General features: G+C 41.4%; 1 protein-coding gene across 4 annotated transcripts; it reads left to right on the top strand.

Moving 5' to 3' along the window:
• Window positions 1-519: 519 nt before the first annotated feature.
• zfr2 (zinc finger RNA binding protein 2) lies at window positions 520-19603 on the top strand. 4 transcript variants are annotated; one of them, XM_076087944.1, is made up of 19 exons: window positions 520-672; window positions 4252-4507; window positions 4741-4855; window positions 5410-5631; window positions 6741-7066; window positions 7411-7599; window positions 7824-8061; window positions 8820-8992; window positions 9283-9402; window positions 9939-10084; window positions 10428-10554; window positions 10667-10872; window positions 11713-11881; window positions 13186-13360; window positions 15996-16084; window positions 16634-16729; window positions 17145-17256; window positions 17463-17560; window positions 18015-19603. In XM_076087944.1, the coding sequence occupies exons 1-19, from the start codon at window positions 620-622 to the stop codon at window positions 18186-18188; spliced, it is 3084 nt and encodes a 1027-aa protein (XP_075944059.1). In that variant the 5' UTR covers window positions 520-619; the 3' UTR covers window positions 18189-19603. The 4 variants fall into 4 exon arrangements, with proteins under 4 accessions (XP_075944059.1, XP_075944057.1, XP_075944058.1 ...); XM_076087942.1 differs by having other exon boundaries at window positions 9939-10102; XM_076087943.1 differs by having other exon boundaries at window positions 4738-4855.
• Window positions 19604-19639: the final 36 nt, after the last annotated feature.

The following is a 19639-nucleotide window of genomic DNA, read 5'->3' as shown; positions in this document are numbered from 1 at the left end:
CGTCTTCGCGTAAATCCCGTTTTTTTTAGGGTTAGGGTTTATATAGTCTATGTTTAGGCGACAGTAAAATATGAGTATCAAGGTATTTTAGCATTGCAGTTTTTATTTTGTAAACCAGGCCTCAAAAATTAACTAGATTCTTTTCTGCATTTATTTTTTTTTTTAAATGTATTTCCTTCCCAACAGGAGTATATACCAGAGCAAAGAGTAAACATGCTCTTTTATTTTTCCTCTTTTCCCTCTTTCTTTATTTTTTTTGTTCTTTGATCCCTTTCACATACAGCTAACTTTCTACTGTTTAGTCAAACACAAGCAAAAAAACTATTGTTATTGTTAATTATTGGTGCGCATGCGTGATGTAGTTAGGTGGAATCCCAAGAACAAATTGTAAAAATAAATGTATGCCCAAACTGTTAGTGTAAATTAACTGCAATGATACATTTTCTCGCTGAGTTTTCGTTCATATCTCAGATATGTTTTGTTTTTTTGTCTTACGCAGTTCCGGTGAAGCAGAGCGGTGTTGGCATTGGCTGCAGTAGAGGGGGTGAACTATCTTGACAGATAGTTTCAGGGTTTTTACTGTTGGCTACCAGTACTGTACTGTACTGGAGATGCCAAGATGGCTGCAAGCAATTATTTCGGGTTCACACATGCTGCCGGTCCACAATACAGGTAATTCAAGAGATGCAGGTTGATGTCAGTGTGTCTGTTGTGCCACATTTATCAGCCGCCGGTGTATAACGGTCAGTAGTGGGATTGATGAGCTACACAGCTAGCTTCGCTTGACCCGCTAGTTCGGTTAGCTAACGTTAGCTAGCTGAGTTTGCAGGCCAGCTCTTACCGACACGCTGCTTGACTTAAGAGAACCCCAGTACGGTCATCTTTGGGTATTCACGGGTCAACAAATTACCACTTTAAATACTTTGACGTCAGTTATAGCAAGCGTCACGAAGCCGGTTTAGGTAATCGCTGTGACGGGGTGATATTTTGGCCCGGTGTTCAGGATTAACAACCTGTACTGAAGGTCCCCCTGTCTCACAAACAGTGTACTTGTACCTGTTATAGTCCGACATGCAGCTACAAAGGAACATTAAAATAGATGATGTTAAGGTAGAACATGGACACTGGTCACCTGTAAAACTCTTAGTAGCATGGATTGATGTTTGGCAACTTTGGTTTGACAGGTACATCGTTTAGCCATCTTGACAGGTAATCGGATATAATTAGCATATCATGTAATTGTCATTCACTGCAGCAACGTTTCCTGTTTTGTCTGGTGTTTAGATATTTTTTGACTAGCACTCCACAAACCTGTCAAACAGTAGAAAACTGATGTTTTTACAATACAGAGTGCTGTTGTATTAATTTGTCATGTTTCCCTTAGTTCATTCACCAAAGTCTTAAATTGTGCTAATTCTTGATTGAACATAAAGCCTCACAAAGCAGTAAACATGTTGCTGTGTTGGAGCTGCAGGAAGGTTTTAGTCTTCATGAGATGCACACACCTGGTGCAAGGTTACAGTATCGGGCGATATTATTAAAATCCGCCATCACAATGTGTAATTCGATACTGCAAAATCAATATTTAGTGCAATATTGCCGTAAAGCAGTTCCCCCCCCCCCCCCATTGGTTGCAAAATTTCCCATAATAAACTCACACGTCCAGAGATGTCTCAGGGAAACACTGTCAAAGTGGTCAGTGTCCGTTGTCCTATATGCAAAATGTATTTATTACAATTCTGTTTAGGGTTTGCTAAAAGGTTTAGTTGTATTGGAACCATGCACTTCATTCAGCAGCACTCTCTTTCATCACATGTAGAGATATTTCACCAGCATGTCATGAAAAAGGAATTCAGTAAAATGACAACCCTCTGCATGCACGGTGCATTTATGGCCATTAACTAGTTGTCCACTAAAATAATTTGCTGCGTACCATTTCTGAACCATACCACATTCACATTTAATGGAAATGTTTGAACATTTAAAGGACTCCTCACACCCCATAAACCCTCCATTCAGTCTTCTACATTTGACTATACGCAGTATCAAGACTAGAACATCTCGGCTCGCTTCCACAAGAGCACTTATCCTGAAGCAATCCGCATCCTAAATCCTTCACCGGTTGTATAATGAAGCACATGTACTTTAACATGTCACTTTAAGGGCATGAGCCGTCTGCTGGCACTATTTGTATTTATTGTATGGTTACTGAGTGCTGCAGGAATGGATGTGTTTTTGTAGGACGTTGGCATCGCACTGGTTCCCTCGACAAAAAGCCGATGGGATTTCTCTGTTGGATTTTGGATTATTGCAGAAAATAAATTCTCTGGCAAACACAAACTTATGATACTTGCATGTTATGTTCAGCAGGATAATCTTCACAAATGACCACTTTCATGATTTTTGAAGCGTGAATGCAATCGGCAGAAGTGAAACATCTAATGTTGGGCTATAAACACACTAGACCACGGTAGCATGTGCGTGAGTATACACAACAAGGACTAGATGGCGTCATGACGTTTTGTAGTCTCATTTAGCCACTTGTTAGCAACAGCCTTTTTTAAGACACAAATGTTTAAAATTTGACAAGAGGGGTATTTACTGACACATCTTTTATCGTAGAACAAAACCTGAACATATCTTTAAGCTTGTGGGATTTCTGGCATCTAACCAAAAACCCATTAAAAAAAAAAGAAAGAAAACTATTGACTTTGCCACAAAGGAGCCGGAAGTGCAAAAATGCGAACTAATTTTACTCGCCTATTCTTTCCGAGTGCTGTGTGCGGTTGACAGCAGAAACAGACAGTGAAAATGACCTTTTGACAGCATATTGACATCACACTATCGACATTACTACAGTTTTGATGTCTTTATCTGTAGATGTAGACATGCCCGGGCGTCCACCACACTTATTCAGGTGAGGTATCTGATTCACAACATCACATGTAGCACGAGCACAATCCAGTTAGTAGGTTGTGGAAATTCTTTCCCACATTGAGATGATTACATTAAATAGAGGAACTATTGAGAGGCTCAATGCACAGACTAGTCAACTTTGGAAAAATGGGTTTTTCCAAACCCCGTCTTAGTACTTTCTATTTTTTTGTATTCGAACTCCGTTTCCTGTATAAATTCTGATGTGCAACTGTTTTTAATTTCCCCCCGGATCCAGTACATTTTTGTAAGATAATATGGTGTTGTGATTACTCCCGCAGCATGGTGAGTCCATGCTCCTTCATGACCTTTTAAGAAGTAATTTAATTTTAGCTCACTCGTGTTTTGTTCATCTAGACACTGAAAGCTTAATAAAGATGCTGATATCATCAGTTACTGATGCCGTTGCCAGTAACTGCCGTCCCCATCCCAAACCAGGCCAACAACGACAACGCTGCTGCAGAGTTCTCTCTGTCGATGCAGGGCTGCTCAGCGAATCATGTAATATTATTAGTGATCACAATTTTGACCTCCGTGATTAATTAATCTGGATTGGATGTTGACGTTTTGCATTTCATTTGTCTCTCTATTTTTCGCTCCTATATTTAGCCGTGTTAGCGGTGTGACCAAGCGGCAAAAATAAAGCCGATGCATTCAATATTTGATATAGTTATACATGGGCATCATTTATATTGGGCTGTTGGTTAGTTAGTGAGTTGGTCTGTCCACCATTTCAGTCCAGACTGAAGTATTTCATCAACTATGTGATGGATTTATATGATATCTTGAATAGATGTTCATGGCGCGCGGATGACAAATCCTCCTGACTTTGGTGATTCCCCGACGTTTCCTCTTGCACCACCATGAGGTTCACATTTGTGGTTTTGCCTCAACAACTATTGGATGGATTCCCCTGAAATATAGAACAGAGCACTGACATTCATGCCTCCTCTGACTTTTTTTTAGCTTTCCAACATTAGCATGTAGCTCAAAGCACCACTCTTCCCTAGTAGAAGACTCTCAATCTTGTTAAAATATCCATACACTTGAACAAAGTTTTGTTAACTAAGAAGTGAGTGTAGTTTAGAAATACTCAAGTGCAGGTAAACTATTACAGAAATGGATTAATTATTATGATAAATGGAGTAAAATGATCCTGATTATCATTCCACTGTCCGTGCTAGCATTTATCAAGGTTACCTATATTGTAAACCAGTCTCACTGTTAAAATCAGGCATCAGAAATATCATACCATGATGAAACGGACAGTAAATACATAAATAGTCTTTCATTTTCCTTCCCTCTCCTCTCCTTCAGTGCCCAGCCTCCCCCGGCCTATTCCCATCCCTCTACAGCCAGTTACAGTGTCCAGCAGGCTCCAGCCGTGGCTCATGCAGTGACTGCGTCCTATTCTCCAGCTCCAGTCCAGGCAGCCAGGCCTGTGGTCACTGCCCCTTACCCCGCCTATCAGAGCCACCAGGCTCCCCCTGACTACGCATACAGGCAGCCAGACCCCCCGGCCCCCCCGCAGCCCACCACCACCCCACAGACGTACCAGGTGTACCCGGAAACGGTGAGTCGCTTTCTTTAATATCTCTTCTCAGTTTCTCATTGCATGATGTAGTCATATTGGATGTAATGTAAATAATTTAGTTTTGGGTCAAATAATGTGATTTTTAGCCACTGGGACAGACAGCAGTGCATGCTCCTTTTGTACCAACTTTCACTGGGATTGTCTTATTTTATTAGTTTTTTAATCTTGTTGCTTTCCAGTTTGATCAAATGCTCTCTTGTAAACATCAGCAGGACAACTACAGCTACGGGCGTCCTGCAGCTGTGACTACCTATGACAATAAACAGTACTACCAGACGAGTATAGCTTCGGCTCAGAGGACGCACACAGATAATTACTACCAGACTGGTGAGTCACTTTATTTTTCTCTGTTTGCAGCTGATGCACCACTGCATATGTGAAGAAAGTTGTATAAACCCTTATACAACCCTGCACAAAATCTGATAAATTGCCTCGAGTGATGTCATTTGAGTCAGCTTTGGTTAGATGATGACAAGTTTAAAATTGAAAAAAATCCAGAGGGGTGGAGTTAGAAAGCAGTGAGCTTACCTAATTGAATACCTAAAAGTTCTATAACTAAAAAATATTGTTGACTGTTGTAAAACGAGTGTTTCACTGACATACACCCCTCAGTCTTGCTGGGGGATTTGTGGGTCATCGGTCCTGGTGTTGTTAATTCTTATTCACTGTTGAAGCTGTGATATGATATACTGTATGTGGAAGGTGTCTGTTGCTCATTAGCTTGTGAAATAAAGATCCTTCCTGTCCTGACAGGCAGTCCCAGAGGATAGGATGGATGTCTCAGATTTCTTTTGCTGTGCGCTCTTCTCACTCTAATACCCTTCCTCTCCACCTCTACCGCCCTTTTCTCCTCTTTGGCCCCCACCCTTTTCCTGTATCAGTAGGAGTAAAGAGCGCTTACAGTCCAGCCCCCACTACTGTGTACAGCCAGCCTCCTCCCCCCCAGAGGCAGGTAACGGCCCTGAAGCCCCTGGCCCCCTCTGTGTCCACCAGCTACAACATCTACCCAGTGTCCACCAGTGTGCAGCAGCCGCCCACACCCATTTCATCCTACACCCTCGGCTCCACCTTCGGCTCCACTGTTGCGGCCACCACCTACTCAGGTAAGATAAGACGAGATATAAGATAAGAAAGAATTGAATTCATCCCGAAGAAATATTTGTCCCCAAAATACTTCATATATATAATCAAATAGATATCAGTTTATCGCTGATGTGTATAGCTTAGTGCGTAGCTTTTTATTCATAACGTTGACATTTCAATTCTAAATCCACATTGTGTTCCTTATTTTTGTAATGAAAATAGTAAATCAAAGCAGTCCGAATAAGAGACGGTGTGCAGCCACATATGATAATATATGAAAGTGACAAGAATTTTAAAAGCGGTGTGGCAATCAATGTCCATATTCAAATGCAATATCTTGGTTCTTTTGTAGAAGAAATGTTTTCGAAGTCGTGCATCGATTCAGAATATTAGAAGACAAGAATCTAGATTCTTACGTGAATTTAATTCTTTCTCAAGTTGCTAATGAGCAGTGCTCAGAACAGAACGTCTTGGCCTGGATATCAGCTGGCTACACCAGAATCCCACAAATAGAGCCCCTTGCCCCCAGAGGCTTATCTGTAGTCAGACCAATAGACGATGGGTTCAGAGATTGGACTTCTGTTGCTCCTGAAGTCGTGTTATTATGGTAAGAATGGCCTCTGAGCAATGTGGAACAGTGTTACCTTGATGGCTCACATTACCTCAGTCTTTGAAAGAAAGCATTTAGCGGAGGGCTATTCAGTGTGTTGCGATCTGAAAGTGTCACAGGGAAGTTCACCAGCTCGTCTAGACGCTTGGTGACGTAGTGACTACTTTCAGTGCAAGTTTGTGAACTACTGTAGCTGGCGTGCTGAGCTATCACTCTGCTGGTTCATGAGATTAACAAGTATCTTCTTGAGAGAACAAAGGTGTGAGCTGATTCTGAGAGGCAGGGGCAGGTGTCTACAAACGTTAGCACCGTGCTAATTCAAGCTTACGTTTCTTATGACACGTTTTCACATTTTTTTAAGAATGACTTTGTCCGTCTTGGTCCGAATGTTGGTGCAATTGCAGTGCCGGTAATTTATTGCATGACCGCTGACTAATAAGTGACCCATATATTGAATGCTTCTGTTCTCTCTAATAACTCTCTGTCCTCGCTGTCTTCCTCCCGCTCTCTCACCCTCAGGCATTAGCTACTCCAGTTATGACTCAACCGGCTATACCTCCACACCCACCCCCTCCTATTACCAGCCGGCCCAGCAGGCTCTCACCCAGCCGCAGCCTCCACCTCAGCAGCTGCAACAGCCCCAGCCCCCCATCCAGCCGCCCCTTAAACAGCTGACGAGCTCCTCCTGGAGCAACTCGGGCAGCAACATGGTGACAGCTCCGACTGTAAACACCTACAAAAAGGCCACATTTCACCAGAGCAAGCTGCAGAAGCCCAAAGGGCCTCCCAAGCAGCCCCAGCTGCATTACTGTGACATTTGCAAGATCAGCTGTGCAGGCCCTCAGGTAGGAGTTTATAATGAGCTTCATACAAAGCTTTCAGCTGAAAAGCTTTATTATGTTGTGCGTTACTGAGCTTTGAATAAGATATACAAACACAAAGAAATGAGAACAGACACACTACAATATCAACATGTAAGACCAGAGTGCATATTTTAATGTCTATATAAAAACATATAGTTTCATAGCTGGTTAACATCATTAAGTATCAGCAGTTGCCTGATTTGATTGTATTATATTGATTTGATCTAATCGCAGAATAAAAAACACTGAAAAGTAACAAATATGAGTGTTTCTGTATATGTATTTGGAAGCTACATCTTGCTAACTGGTTTGATTTGCTGCACCAGACGTACCGGGAGCACCTCGAGGGCCAGAAGCATAAGAAAAAGGAGGCAGCCCTGAAATCTGGGGGGCAGACTGGGGCCAGCAACGGGCCCAGGGGGGTCCAGACCCAGTTACGCTGTGAGCTGTGTGACGTCTCCTGCACCGGAGTGGATGCCTACGCCGCACATATCCGTGGGGCCAAACACCAGAAGGTTAGCACGGCTGAGATCATTTCTCTTAAATATCGGCCTCTGTAGTAGATATTGACGTAACATGCTTTCTTTATTGAACATGACTGTGGTGAACTCATGTGATGGTCCAATCTCAGCTGCCAAGTCTTGGAACAAAACCTGCCTTAAGGATTTGGTATGGGATTTAGTATCAGGAGGTCTAAATGGTTGTATCTTCCTCTGTTCCCTTTGTCAACCTTGGAAAGGTGGTGAAACTTCACACCAAGTTGGGCAAACCTATACCTTCCACTGAGCCAGTGTTGGTGAATTCGGCTCCAGTTGTCACAACATCGACAGCTGGGAAACCTTCGGTCTCTACATCCACTCCTGCTTCTGTCTCAGCCACTTCAACTGCGACTGTGACGCCCAAACAGGCGGCTGTAAACGTCAATGCCAAACCAGCACAAGTCAAGAAACCAGCTCCTTCCAAAATAACTGTCATTTGTAAGTTTGCTAATTTGTTACGTTGATTATTAGAGATGTTTCTCTCCCCCGTACGACCCATTTATTAATGAATAACTGCCAAACGGAGCTTAATATCTACCTCCATAATATTCATTTTCAGACAGTTTGAAGACATTCTGGTTGTACACACCACAAGTGACAGAAATATTTGGAAAGGTGTCGGAGTGTGTCCCAACCTACTTGACCATCTGACGGTGCATACGGACTCCTTTAGTCTTAAACTAGTGGCATGAAGGTCTGAACAGGATTATTTAGCCCCTCCTCATCCTTGCATAAACAAAATACTGAAGTTCAAAAGCAATGTGCACCTACAAAATAAGAGTCCGTGATGAGTCAGTGTCTTTTCCTCTCAACAAATGGACATTTGATTTAAACTACAACATTTTGCTTGCTGTGTCGTTAAATAAGTGTTTATTTTGAATGTTTAATCTTCAGTTTTACCAACTAAGGATATGACTCAGGCAAACTTCATATCATTCTGCTCTAAGGACATAGTGAATCCTTATTGGTGTCAAAGCAAGGTCAAATTTAATTAACAGAATGAACTGTTTCGCAACAATTTAAACAAATCAAATAACTTACAAATACTGTTGCATAAATGCTTCTCAAGATGGAATCTTGAATGGTCGTCTATCATTGGTTATTTACTAACCTCTGGATTAGAATAGGAAATAGAGACTAGAAATAGCGTTCCTTAAATGAACTCACTAACTTGTAATATTTTACCTGCTGCATAGCCAATAAGCCGGTCAGCGCTCCAGCAGCTGCAGTGACGGCGGCGGCGGTGGTTGTTGCCAAAGCGGAGGAGCCCATGCAACAGAGAATGGACCCTGAGAGCGACGATGAGGACTGTGACAGAGCTGGAGGCCAGGGAGACATCCAGCCAGTGGGACACGACTACGTAGAGGAGGTAAGCAGGAAACAAGAAGCCGGTCGGAGTGATGCATGTTGGTTGATATGCAAATTGAAAAACAGTTATAAAGTAAAAAAGGGTTTCATTTTTTATATACTTTGATCTCAATTTTCACAGTAGTCTACAACATGTGGGTTAGAGATAGTTAGATTATTTTAATAAGAGTTTGTCGTACTTCTACATCAAATGTTTTGTGTCCTTTTCTTATGATGACAGTAAAAGATCATGTATATAGGGTTCGTTGTCCTGCATGACATGTGTTTACCTGAACTATCCGTCTGTTTCAGGTCCGCAACGATGACGGAAAAGTGATTAGATTCCACTGTAAACTGTGCGAGTGCAGTTTCAACGACCCTAATGCTAAAGACATGCACCTGAAAGGCAGAAGGCACAGACTCCAGTACAAGGTAAGAACGTTTGAGCATCTATGAGTCGATTCCTGTCTGACTGGTTGTACAGAGAGACATACTCAACAGGGCTGAGACGCATACTTTCAAAGGTTTCTGGTGTTTTAAATTACATGAACTGTCAAGCAGGGTTCTGTTCACAGCAGATGATTTTCCAAAACAGCCGAATCTCTTTCCTCCTTTCTTCTTTTGGTTGAACGGCAACAAAACCTGTATTATGTGATTGGCTGTATTGATGCACAAAATGAGCAACTAAAAATATGGAGCTGTTTTTCTATGAGTGGGTCCACATTTTGTTGCACACATGAGACACAGTTCCACCAATGGTGTCACACTATTAAGACGGCAAGACTTGATCTTGTCTCTTAGGTTGCTTTTTTTTAAAGAAAAAGAAAAGATCTTCGGGGTAAAAATGCCAGCTTGGCGTGGATGGAAGCCCAGATTATTTTACATTGAATCTGCACTAATCTTCAGGATCCCGTGTGTTACATTCCATTTAAAAAATGTTCTGATCTTCTCTCGGTCTCTCTCTGTAGAAGAAAGTCAACCCGGAGCTTCCTGTGGAGATCAAGCCCAGTAACCGGGCCAGGAAGCTGCAGGAGAGCAAGCTGAAGAAGCAGAAGCAGAAGGCGGTGCTGAAGAGACAGAGAGACGATGAGCAGCGCTGGCACATGGAGATGAGGTCAGACTCGTGGCCAAAGTTAGTAACCTAAACTTCTTCCACCTTTGACGTTACATTTGAAGTGTAATTCAGAAAATTGACATACCAGTCCTATGCTTTAATTGTTGTTACAAGAGGAAATGCTCGTTTTGTAACCTTGGATTATCTTCAACTAATGCAATGTTTTTGAGAAGAAACCTCTGTATAGTAATGTCTTATATGATCAACTATAGGTCAGAGTTAATGTTTAGGTAAAGTGCTTTCTTATGGACTAGTTCGTACCATTAAGGGCAGCCATAACAATCCCCTGTTGGAATAAATTACTTTTAATGAATGAGATTAAAAACGTTCCCTTCTCCTGCAGACGATATGAGGAGGACATGTACTGGAGGAGGATGGAGGAGGAGCAGATGTACTGGGGGGAGCAAAGACGCAGGCTGGCTCCTCCGCCCCTGATGAGCCGCCCTGGTATGCCAGTACCACCTCTACTGGTGAGCAGCGCAAACGCAGTCACTTTCTTTGTTTTGTGTTGTGTAACAAAACATTCACACAAACTTAATTCCAAGTGTGATCTCTCTTATTTCCTCCCCCCCCCCTCATAAGACGTGTGTGCGTCGGCCAGACTCCCCCGATGACCGTCACATCATGGCTAAACACTCGACCATCTACCCAGTAGAGGACGAGCTGCAGGCTGTTCAGAGGATTGTCTCCCACTCTGAGAGAGCCCTGAAACTGGTGTCGGACTCCCTGCTGGAGAAGGAGGCACCAGCTGTAGATACCGCTGCTATTGAAGGAGAAGATGAAAAAGGGTAAAAAGTTATCTCTGGCAGATAATGCACATTTATCTTTTGGCATATTGGTATGAACGAGGATTACGGTACCTAAGCGAACTGTTTTCAACCACTGGGCCGGGGTCTACTGGTGGACATCAGAGCTCAGGTACTGCTCTATATTAGATTACATTTAACAAATGTTTTTTTTGGTAATTTACAAAGCTAGTTATTTTTATATCTTAATGATCTTAGGAATTCATATAAAGAAAAAACAAAGTTATTTAAACAAAGCATCATTTCATGAATAGTTATGTTTAAATGCATCACCACGTCAATCACAATACATCATCAGTTACAGACAAACCTGTTTTGACACCGTTGGCTCCAAAACGAAAAGCTCCAAATTTGTGTGGAGAGGAAATATGGCCCTGAATACATAAAATGTGGCAGGCAGTGATGGGTGAGGGGAAGCAGAATGTTTATTTTGGTCATTACAGCTGATGGTGGCATCACATATTTACAGCCCAATTTATTTTTCTCACTTTTTTTTACTTTTAAGGCGGTCCTTTTGAAATTTCTTTTAACAAGTTATAAAAGGTTGAGAGTCCCTGGTTCAAGCCAAGAGTATCGTACCTTTGCTTGTGGTTTTAATGTAAGTTTTTGTCATGTGGATAATGGAACATGTATTCATGAATTATAAGTTTACAACCTTATTAATGAAACACAAATCATATTTCAGGTATGAACACATACATTAGAGCTACAGGTGTAGCATCGTTAAATAAAACGTCCATTATGACCCGCGTCTCTTATTTGTGAGCCGTCAAGTTGCCACAAAAGAAATCACTTCGGCTGAACTGTTTGTTCTCTTGACAGTACTGAGAACTCGGGACGGCTGCTAAAAGGCGTGATGAGGGTGGGTATCCTGGCCAAAGGCCTGCTGCTTCGTGGAGACAGAAATGTCGAGCTCATCCTGCTGACTGCTAAGAAACCCACCATCACTTTACTGAAGAATATCGCCAAGCATTTGCCCAAAGAACTGGAGGTAAGAAAACGTCACCGGTTACTTTAGGACATCGGTTGAGGTTGAGGGAGGGAAGAATTGTGGTAAACTTGGAGTTCACAACACTGACAATCTTACGTTTTAAGTTTTGTACCAAATTATTTAAGGATTCCGTGACATACAGTCCACCAGAGGTGTGTGGGATCATACAGATGTGACTGTAAATCCTGACAAAAATGGCAGGAAAAAAATCTTCCTTTGCCAGTTTTATCAGTAGTTTGTTAAAAAATGATGTTGTCAGATGCGGTAGATTTTTAAAAAGAGGAAATTGTCATCCACTGCCTCATGACTTGTCATGAGAAGTGGCTGCTGAGAGACTGAAAGGTTTACTTTTTATGTAACTATAGAATAGGAACAAGAAGTTCTCACTCTATTTATAAAAAACAAAACAAGCGAAACATCGTGATGTAGTATTTGTAATACTCCCACATGTTCGGCAGCCAAAATCCCAACCCACAAAGAAATTCCACTGCTAAATCACTTCATCCTAGACTGGTTTCTCTCATGCGCTCGAGCAGCTTATTGATCATTGGTGAACATGGGCCGCTGTCCTCCGCAGCCAGAAACAACACAGCAGTTTGTCCTCCACTCATGCATTAATGACTATGATTAACATCAGTAGAGTTGACTCTCTGTCGATATACAGTACACGTTTTGGTGGTTCAGAACTGTCACTTAGTAAAGTTAATTGTGTTAATCGATTAAGTCTCTTTCTTTTTGTTATTAGAGGAATTCCTGGCTGTTTGTTCTACATCTACTGTGTGGTTTCTAGCTTTGCGAGAGATGTTTCCATGCACACAAATGATTGAACTGCTTCCAGCCTGAAGAGAAAAACTTTAATTTACTGGCCATTTAAGCTCCACAAGACAGAGGACTGGCGCCAAATACAAGGTTGCAATGTGTTGTAATTCCACACTGTTCCTCCCTCCTGCTTTAGCTGTAATGAGTGTTTCATTAAAGGTGCTTTTGACTGATCTTTAGATTCACTGCCTGGTTATGACACCTGAATCCTACAGAGTGAGATGGGGCTTTTTCTTCTTAAACTGCCCCGTTGCTTTACTAAATATTACAACGATTTAAGGAATTGTTGAGAAATATATTTGTGATAATATCACAGACCCTGTTTTAAATAAGGGAACTACCTTGAGAAAAACAAAACAATTGCACAACCCGAGGTTAAAAATATAACCGCATTGCCCTGTAACCTCGCCAAACAAGGCGATTCTCTGCCCCTACACCCCTCCTCCTCTGTAGTGAGTAATCCCAAGTGTCCTTTTAACCGGCAGACATTTTCTGAAGATCAGTATGAGGTGCAGGCTCACCCCGAGGAGGCCAACATCGTGATATTTTCAAGCAAGGAGCCCAAAATGCAGGTGACCATTTCTCTCACCTCGCCGCTGATGAGGGAGGACCCTGCTACTGAGAAGGACAAGCAGGCAGGAGGAAAAGCGGCTGAGAAAGGTTAGAGAAGCCAAAGCTTTCAGTACCACGACCAAATGTAAGCGATGTGTGTAATACACTTATATATATACATATATATATATATATATTAAGATATCCCTCGTTCCACCCTTCCACCCATTAGTAGCCTAAATGTTTAGGCTGAAAAGCTCCTAAATTACATAAAATGAGAAGTGGGACTTTTAACCAAGCCCACGTAGAAGTTGTTTTCTCTTTAACCCCTAAAATAAGAATTAACTTGCACATTCATTTGTCCCACTTTTTTCATCCCCCCCCCCCCCACATTTTTTGCAGTTTACACTAGTCCCCAATTTCTTTATTTCTTTTCCACAACATGGGAATCAAAAGCCGGGCTCTCCGACCTTTCTGTGCCACTAGGGTGTGTGTTTATCTTGTGAACACATGCTCAGATGAGACCTTTGGGACACTATAACGAGAGACTGAAGGTGATGATCAGTGTTCAGATAATGCCGAGGGATGAGAAATGCTTCAAATAGTGATACTTTTCACAAATATCCTTATTTCTTAAACTTGATAATCGTTGTGCTTCTTGCTGCATTTTGGTCACGATACCTGTCAGGGGATTTTGAGGTCCAGCGACTTCCCATCCCCTCGTCTCTCTCATCCCTGTATCATGCTGTGGCATTATCAGTGACGAGGTGTTGGAGTGTCACTTTATCGCTTCACAATGATCAGTATTGAAATACTAAGATGACATTAGTAAATCCATTGTCATTGCTCCCCCCCCCCCCCCCCTCATTCAACAGTAAAGGTAATAAGATCATTGTGTTGCAAACACTCCTCCGCCTGCGCCAATAACTGTCAGTATTTTAACGTGTTTTCTTTTCCCCCATTTGGAAAACATGGTAGAAATGTTTTCTGTGGCCTGTTGTGTTTTATTTTTTTAAATTTTGTTTGGGTTTGTTGATCAGTGCCCCTACTGCTGTATCAGCAGACCTAGGCAAGCCAATGGCTGATCTGAAGACCACACTTGTTCACATACCACTAAGAATAGAAACATTAAAGGAACCAGGTCGCCCATGTTCATTAAGCTTCGTAGAGGAGGAAACCCCCTCTTGTTCGCGATCATCAGAGGGGCTCAGCGGCTGCTAAATCAAACTCCCCTCTCTTAGAGGCATGATAAATATGGGTCTTTAATTCTAAGTGGTATGGAAGTGTAGACTTCAAAAAAGTGGCTTTGTTTTTGTTATGTATTTTCCCTGTAAGGAAGCTAATGACCTCTGTTGTTGCTACAGTTCTAGTGAACATAGCAGTGTGGAAAGCCCCAAGGCTGCTCTTGTGAAATATTACTTCGTCACAGTCGTCAGTAACCAAGTTGAATGTTGTGGACAAACCTGTCATTTTAAATATACTTTAGAATTTCCTCAACACCGAAATCCAACACACACCTGTACTACTCATGAAGTTATTCTTGGGCTTTGTCATATAGACATCACCTTTAATTGGTTTGTTTTTTTTATGTTGGTATTGTCTTCAAAATGTGGAGGCATGAAGGACAAAGTATTCTTCCGAATTCATCTGCTTAACAAGTTTCCTTTTTTAACATAGTTGCAGAGGAGTAATGGGAAAAGTTGCTGTCAATGCAAAGTAGGGCCAATTAAAAACATTTGATGTAGAAGGAGAGCTTTTCAAAGGGATGAAGTCCATGTTTCATGATCAAAGCTGTAGAAAATATATTTTTGGATGTAACGCCTTTGAACTGTTTCAATCAAAAAAGAGGAAATCCACAACTCAAGAGTTTGTTTATTAAGAGAAAATTCTACAATGTGGACATCTTAAAAATTCGACCTTATATCCAAGAATTACTCATTTCCTTCATAAAAGACAAATTTGATTTTTTTTTTTGTCAAAAAAACAGTGGGGGGAAATGTCAGAAGTCAAAAGATATTTTCGAGATCTTGAGAGTGATAAGACTCCATTGAAGTGAGTGGGAAATATATGTGAGTAAGACTGAAACAGGCTGATGGTCATATGATAAAACGGTCTTAATGCGTCTTTCTTACGCAGATATTTTTGACTGGTCATAGCAGGAAAACGATTAACGATGACTTCCTTATGTGTCCAGTGAAGCAGCATGCTCAGTGTCACAGTCCTGGCACAGACGCACCTAGACATTAATAAGGTTATCAGTCATGCCCATGTTTGACAAGTCAAAATGTCTTTCTAGGAGAAAGATGCAGACGATAATGGGGCACTTGTCTGGTTTAGTCATCTTAAACTAAGTATTATAAACTCCACCGTTCTTCTCTCTGAATGCCTTGGATTTCCTTCTTTTTTGCATGCCTCTCTGTAACTTTCGAACCCTAAGAATATATCTGCAAAACACAGAAACACTTCAGACTTCCTTCTTTTTGATTTGATGGCCGATAGCTTTCATTTTCTCTCATGTCTTCCCCTCATCATTTTTTTTTTTTTTTCCACAAAACAAACTGAAACAAACTTGTATTTAAGGACTCAAGGATATGTCCGGACACATGAACGTCCAGCGTTTTTATAATCTCATCCCAGATCGGCGACTGTACATCCACACTTGCTATGTATTGCATAGTCATCATTTGGGGTTTTGCATTAGTTTGACTGTAAGTCATGAGCCAGTGCATGCTATCTTCACCAGGTGTGGCTGAAAAGGAGCCTACTGATCTTCTGAACAAGAGGAAATGTCTGGAGTACCTGGCTGCTCTCCGTCACGCCAAATGGTTTCAGGTAAACGCATCACCAGCATGTCAAAATGTCCTCAAAAGGTCTAATTTGTGATGAGATATTTATGATATATATAATGTGTTGTATTGCAGAAATGGACGAGTGGGGGAAAGTTGATATTTTTAAGGCTAAAAACAGACAAACAGTGGGATTTTGTGTTAAAGCAATACCAATGAGGATGTCGTTTGTAAGCAGACATTACTCAGAATATTCTTTCTTCTCCGTGGCTTTACAGAAGAAAAGTCTCGCTGTTTTACTAATGTGGCGTTCAAGATTATTTATATTTCGTTATCTGATCAGTCCAAACATAATGACAACAAAATTATTGCTAGGACCGATTCAAGTTGTGATAAAGAGCATGTACGGCCATCTTCTTCTCAATCATTAAGATTTCTTTATAGTTTTGTGTACAATCATAAATGATTTAGCCTTTTTTGTTATTGAAATACACACATTTAAAGTCACCAGTTGGATATTATAGGGACATTGTCAGAGGTCCAGTCTATCTAAAAATAAATGCCCCTTTCTAGTTAATTCATGTTTTTTCTGAAGGCTCGTGCCAACGGGCTGCAGTCCTGTGTGATCATCATTCGGCTGCTGAGAGATTTATGTCAGCGGGTTCCCACCTGGGGAAAGATGCCCGGCTGGGTAAGAAGCTTCCACTCTCTGTTGTGTTTTAATAAAAAATGTTTAGTGCAGTAGGAACCTTCTCCTAGTGCGGTTTTATAATATAATGTGTCATTTCTGCAAGCATGTGCACTGTTGTTCGCTTGATTAGGGTTTTCCGTCCTCTTCTTTTGTATGTCTGTCTCGTCTGATGTTGTCGATGAGAGAATAATAACATAAAAAGTAAATTTACAAACATTCATAGCGCTATCAGTGCTGAATCCATGCTGTATTAGCATCTTGTGTGAGGAGATTACCCACCAAATGTCTTGAGCAGGTGTTTTAATGCAGATTTAAGACCGGTAGAGGAGTACCTATAAGGGTACTTCAATCAGCCGTCTGCAGTGTCTTCTTCCATTCAGTGTGTCTGCTTCCCTCCATGCATTCCTCCCTTCAGGCAATGGAGCTGTTGGTGGAGAAAGTGATCAGCAGTGCTGCAGGCCCGCTCAGCCCAGGAGAGGCCATGCGCAGAGTCCTGGAGTGCATCTCCACAGGCATCCTGCTACCAGGTCAGACAAATGTTAATGTGATGTGAATAGGTCGATTCTTTCACAGGACACAGAACTTTTATCACTTTTTATACCGGGGACATTTTCATCGTCTATTGTGCAACGAAATTAGCTCGTGTCAAACTTTAACCATTTAAAGGAGAATAATTCTGATTCAGTAACTTATATTATATTATTTACATGTTAAACTTATTCCCCTTGTTCAGATGGACCAGGTTTGATGGACCCTTGTGAGAAAGACACTACGGATGCTTTGGAAAGCATGATGCTTCAAGCCAGAGAGGACATAACTGCCAGCGCACAGGTACTGAAAAGCCTGGATTGGCTGGAAGGCTTCACTTTTGATAATAATGCTTAAACGGGACACATTAGTTTGTTTTAGATGTTTGTTTTCAGGACAGCAGCAGTGTGAGGTTCAGATAAAGACCTCGTGAGAGGGTTATTTGTGTTACCGCTAACGGAACCACGCACATTTACCGTGTTTGATTTTTGTTGACATGGAAATCAACTAATGGTCGGAGGAATGAGAGGCCTTTTAAAATAACGTTATCCACAGTGAACCTGGTAGTCTGCGTCTGAGGGACATCTGCTGCAGGGGAAAGGAGAGAGGACCACAAACTTTGCTGCACGTCATACCCTCTCCTCTTGTTTCCTCTGTGCCATTAACTGTCAAATAAAATGCCAATACAATCATCTACAAACAAATAACTACAACTCTACAAACCTACATGTCCCTTTCCTGTTTTCTCTGGTTCCAGCATGCTCTGCGGCTGCTGGCTTTCCGTCAGATCCACAAGGTTCTGGGTATGGACTCACTGCCGGCGTCCAAGGCCAGCGCTCGCAACCGCAAACGTAGACGGGACGGCAGCGACACGGGCGACGGGGAGGGGGAGGGCAAAAAAGACAAGAAGGAAGAAGCAGAGAGCGCTTGACCTCTGCCTCCAGAGCGGGAGGCGTATGCTAGTTTTAGAGACTGGTAGAATGTCACAACTTTCAACTTTTCTTATCTTGAAAACAATCTTAACACGCAGCTACACACATAGGAATATAACTGACTGTACATGTTACATGTCTACCCTTGAATTAAGAGGAGTAAAGTGTGGGGAGGAGACTGAAGCTTGAGAATCTGTACTACAAATCCTTCTCTCGTATAGTCATTTCCCACAGATTTAGTGTCTTTTAAAGTGTGCAGAGAAAATTGACAAAGTAAAAAAAAAAAAAAAAAAAAACATGAAAGTGACTGACTATAATTGCACACTAACTACTGACCCTCCTTCCTGTTTATTCATAATAGTTAAACCACTACCGTCAAGTACAGTTATATTGTTTTCTACTGTGTTAAATCATCAGCACCTTAAGCTGTATTTTCAGCAGAGTCTGAACTCACACGCTTGAGTCAGGACTCTCTGAACTAACGTCGGTGCATGACATTTGTAAACCTGTTTTTTTCAGTCTGTGTTAAACAAAGACAAGAAGAGGGTTCAAGTTTAGAAGCTTTGAAAGTGTGGGAAAGGTCCCAGAGGACTGACTGTGTTTGAGATCTACGTAAATACAGTACCGTGATGTTCATTGTGCCGAAGAGGACACCGTAGTAAAATCGTGTGCCGCTGTTGAGCTCACCTCTACAGTCGAGTTGAAAGGCGACACTAAAAATGACTTTGCTTTGAAAATACGTCATTAAGGCTTTTGCAAGAAACATACAAGAACACAGAAGTTCTGCTTTTTGTGGGTTTTTTTCTATGGAGGTCACACTGGAGAGTCAATCTGTCTGAGCAGAGAGAGGAGTGTTGTGTTGCACAGTCTGTAGCATGCTGAGGGAATGAAGCACTTAAGAAATTACAATGTTACTGAATGCAGCCATAATTTTATCATTTGAATAATATGCCTAGTAATCGTTTTTCTTCCAGAGTACGGTTAGCAGAAGAGAGAAGCTTTATTCTGAGAAAGGAGACTGAATATCTACTATAATGATCAAGTAGTCCTTTGGCTTTCTTCCTTGTGCCTGCATCATGTTGTGTATTTACAGAGAAAGGGGAACATTTATGAGTTGTTGTTTTTTTTGTCAGGTTGATATTGTAATGATATAATTTCACAAAGATGTGGGACAGGGAAGGGACAGCTGTACAACTCTTTGGCTTAAAAGTTGATGTGAGAGAGAATTAATGTGCGGTTTTTAGTTTGATTTTCATTCATCAAGAGCATCACATAAGTATCGCTTATTTTATTTCTAAAGGTAATTCTATTTTGTGTTTAAATGGAAAGTGTGAACGTTGCTGTCCTTTATTATTTGAATGTCTTTGTAGTGTTGCCTAACATTAAGGGGAGATATTAAAACACTTTTAAGCCATTTTGTGTCCTGTTTTGTTTAACCAATTAAACGCTT

The sequence above is a fragment of the Anarhichas minor genome, unplaced genomic scaffold (genome assembly GCF_050575085.1).
Source record: "Anarhichas minor isolate MPS153535 unplaced genomic scaffold, ASM5057508v1 ptg000010l, whole genome shotgun sequence".
In the NCBI taxonomy this organism is placed as follows: Eukaryota; Metazoa; Chordata; class Actinopteri; order Perciformes; family Anarhichadidae; genus Anarhichas; species Anarhichas minor.
This window is presented reverse-complemented; position numbering and strand designations above follow the sequence as displayed.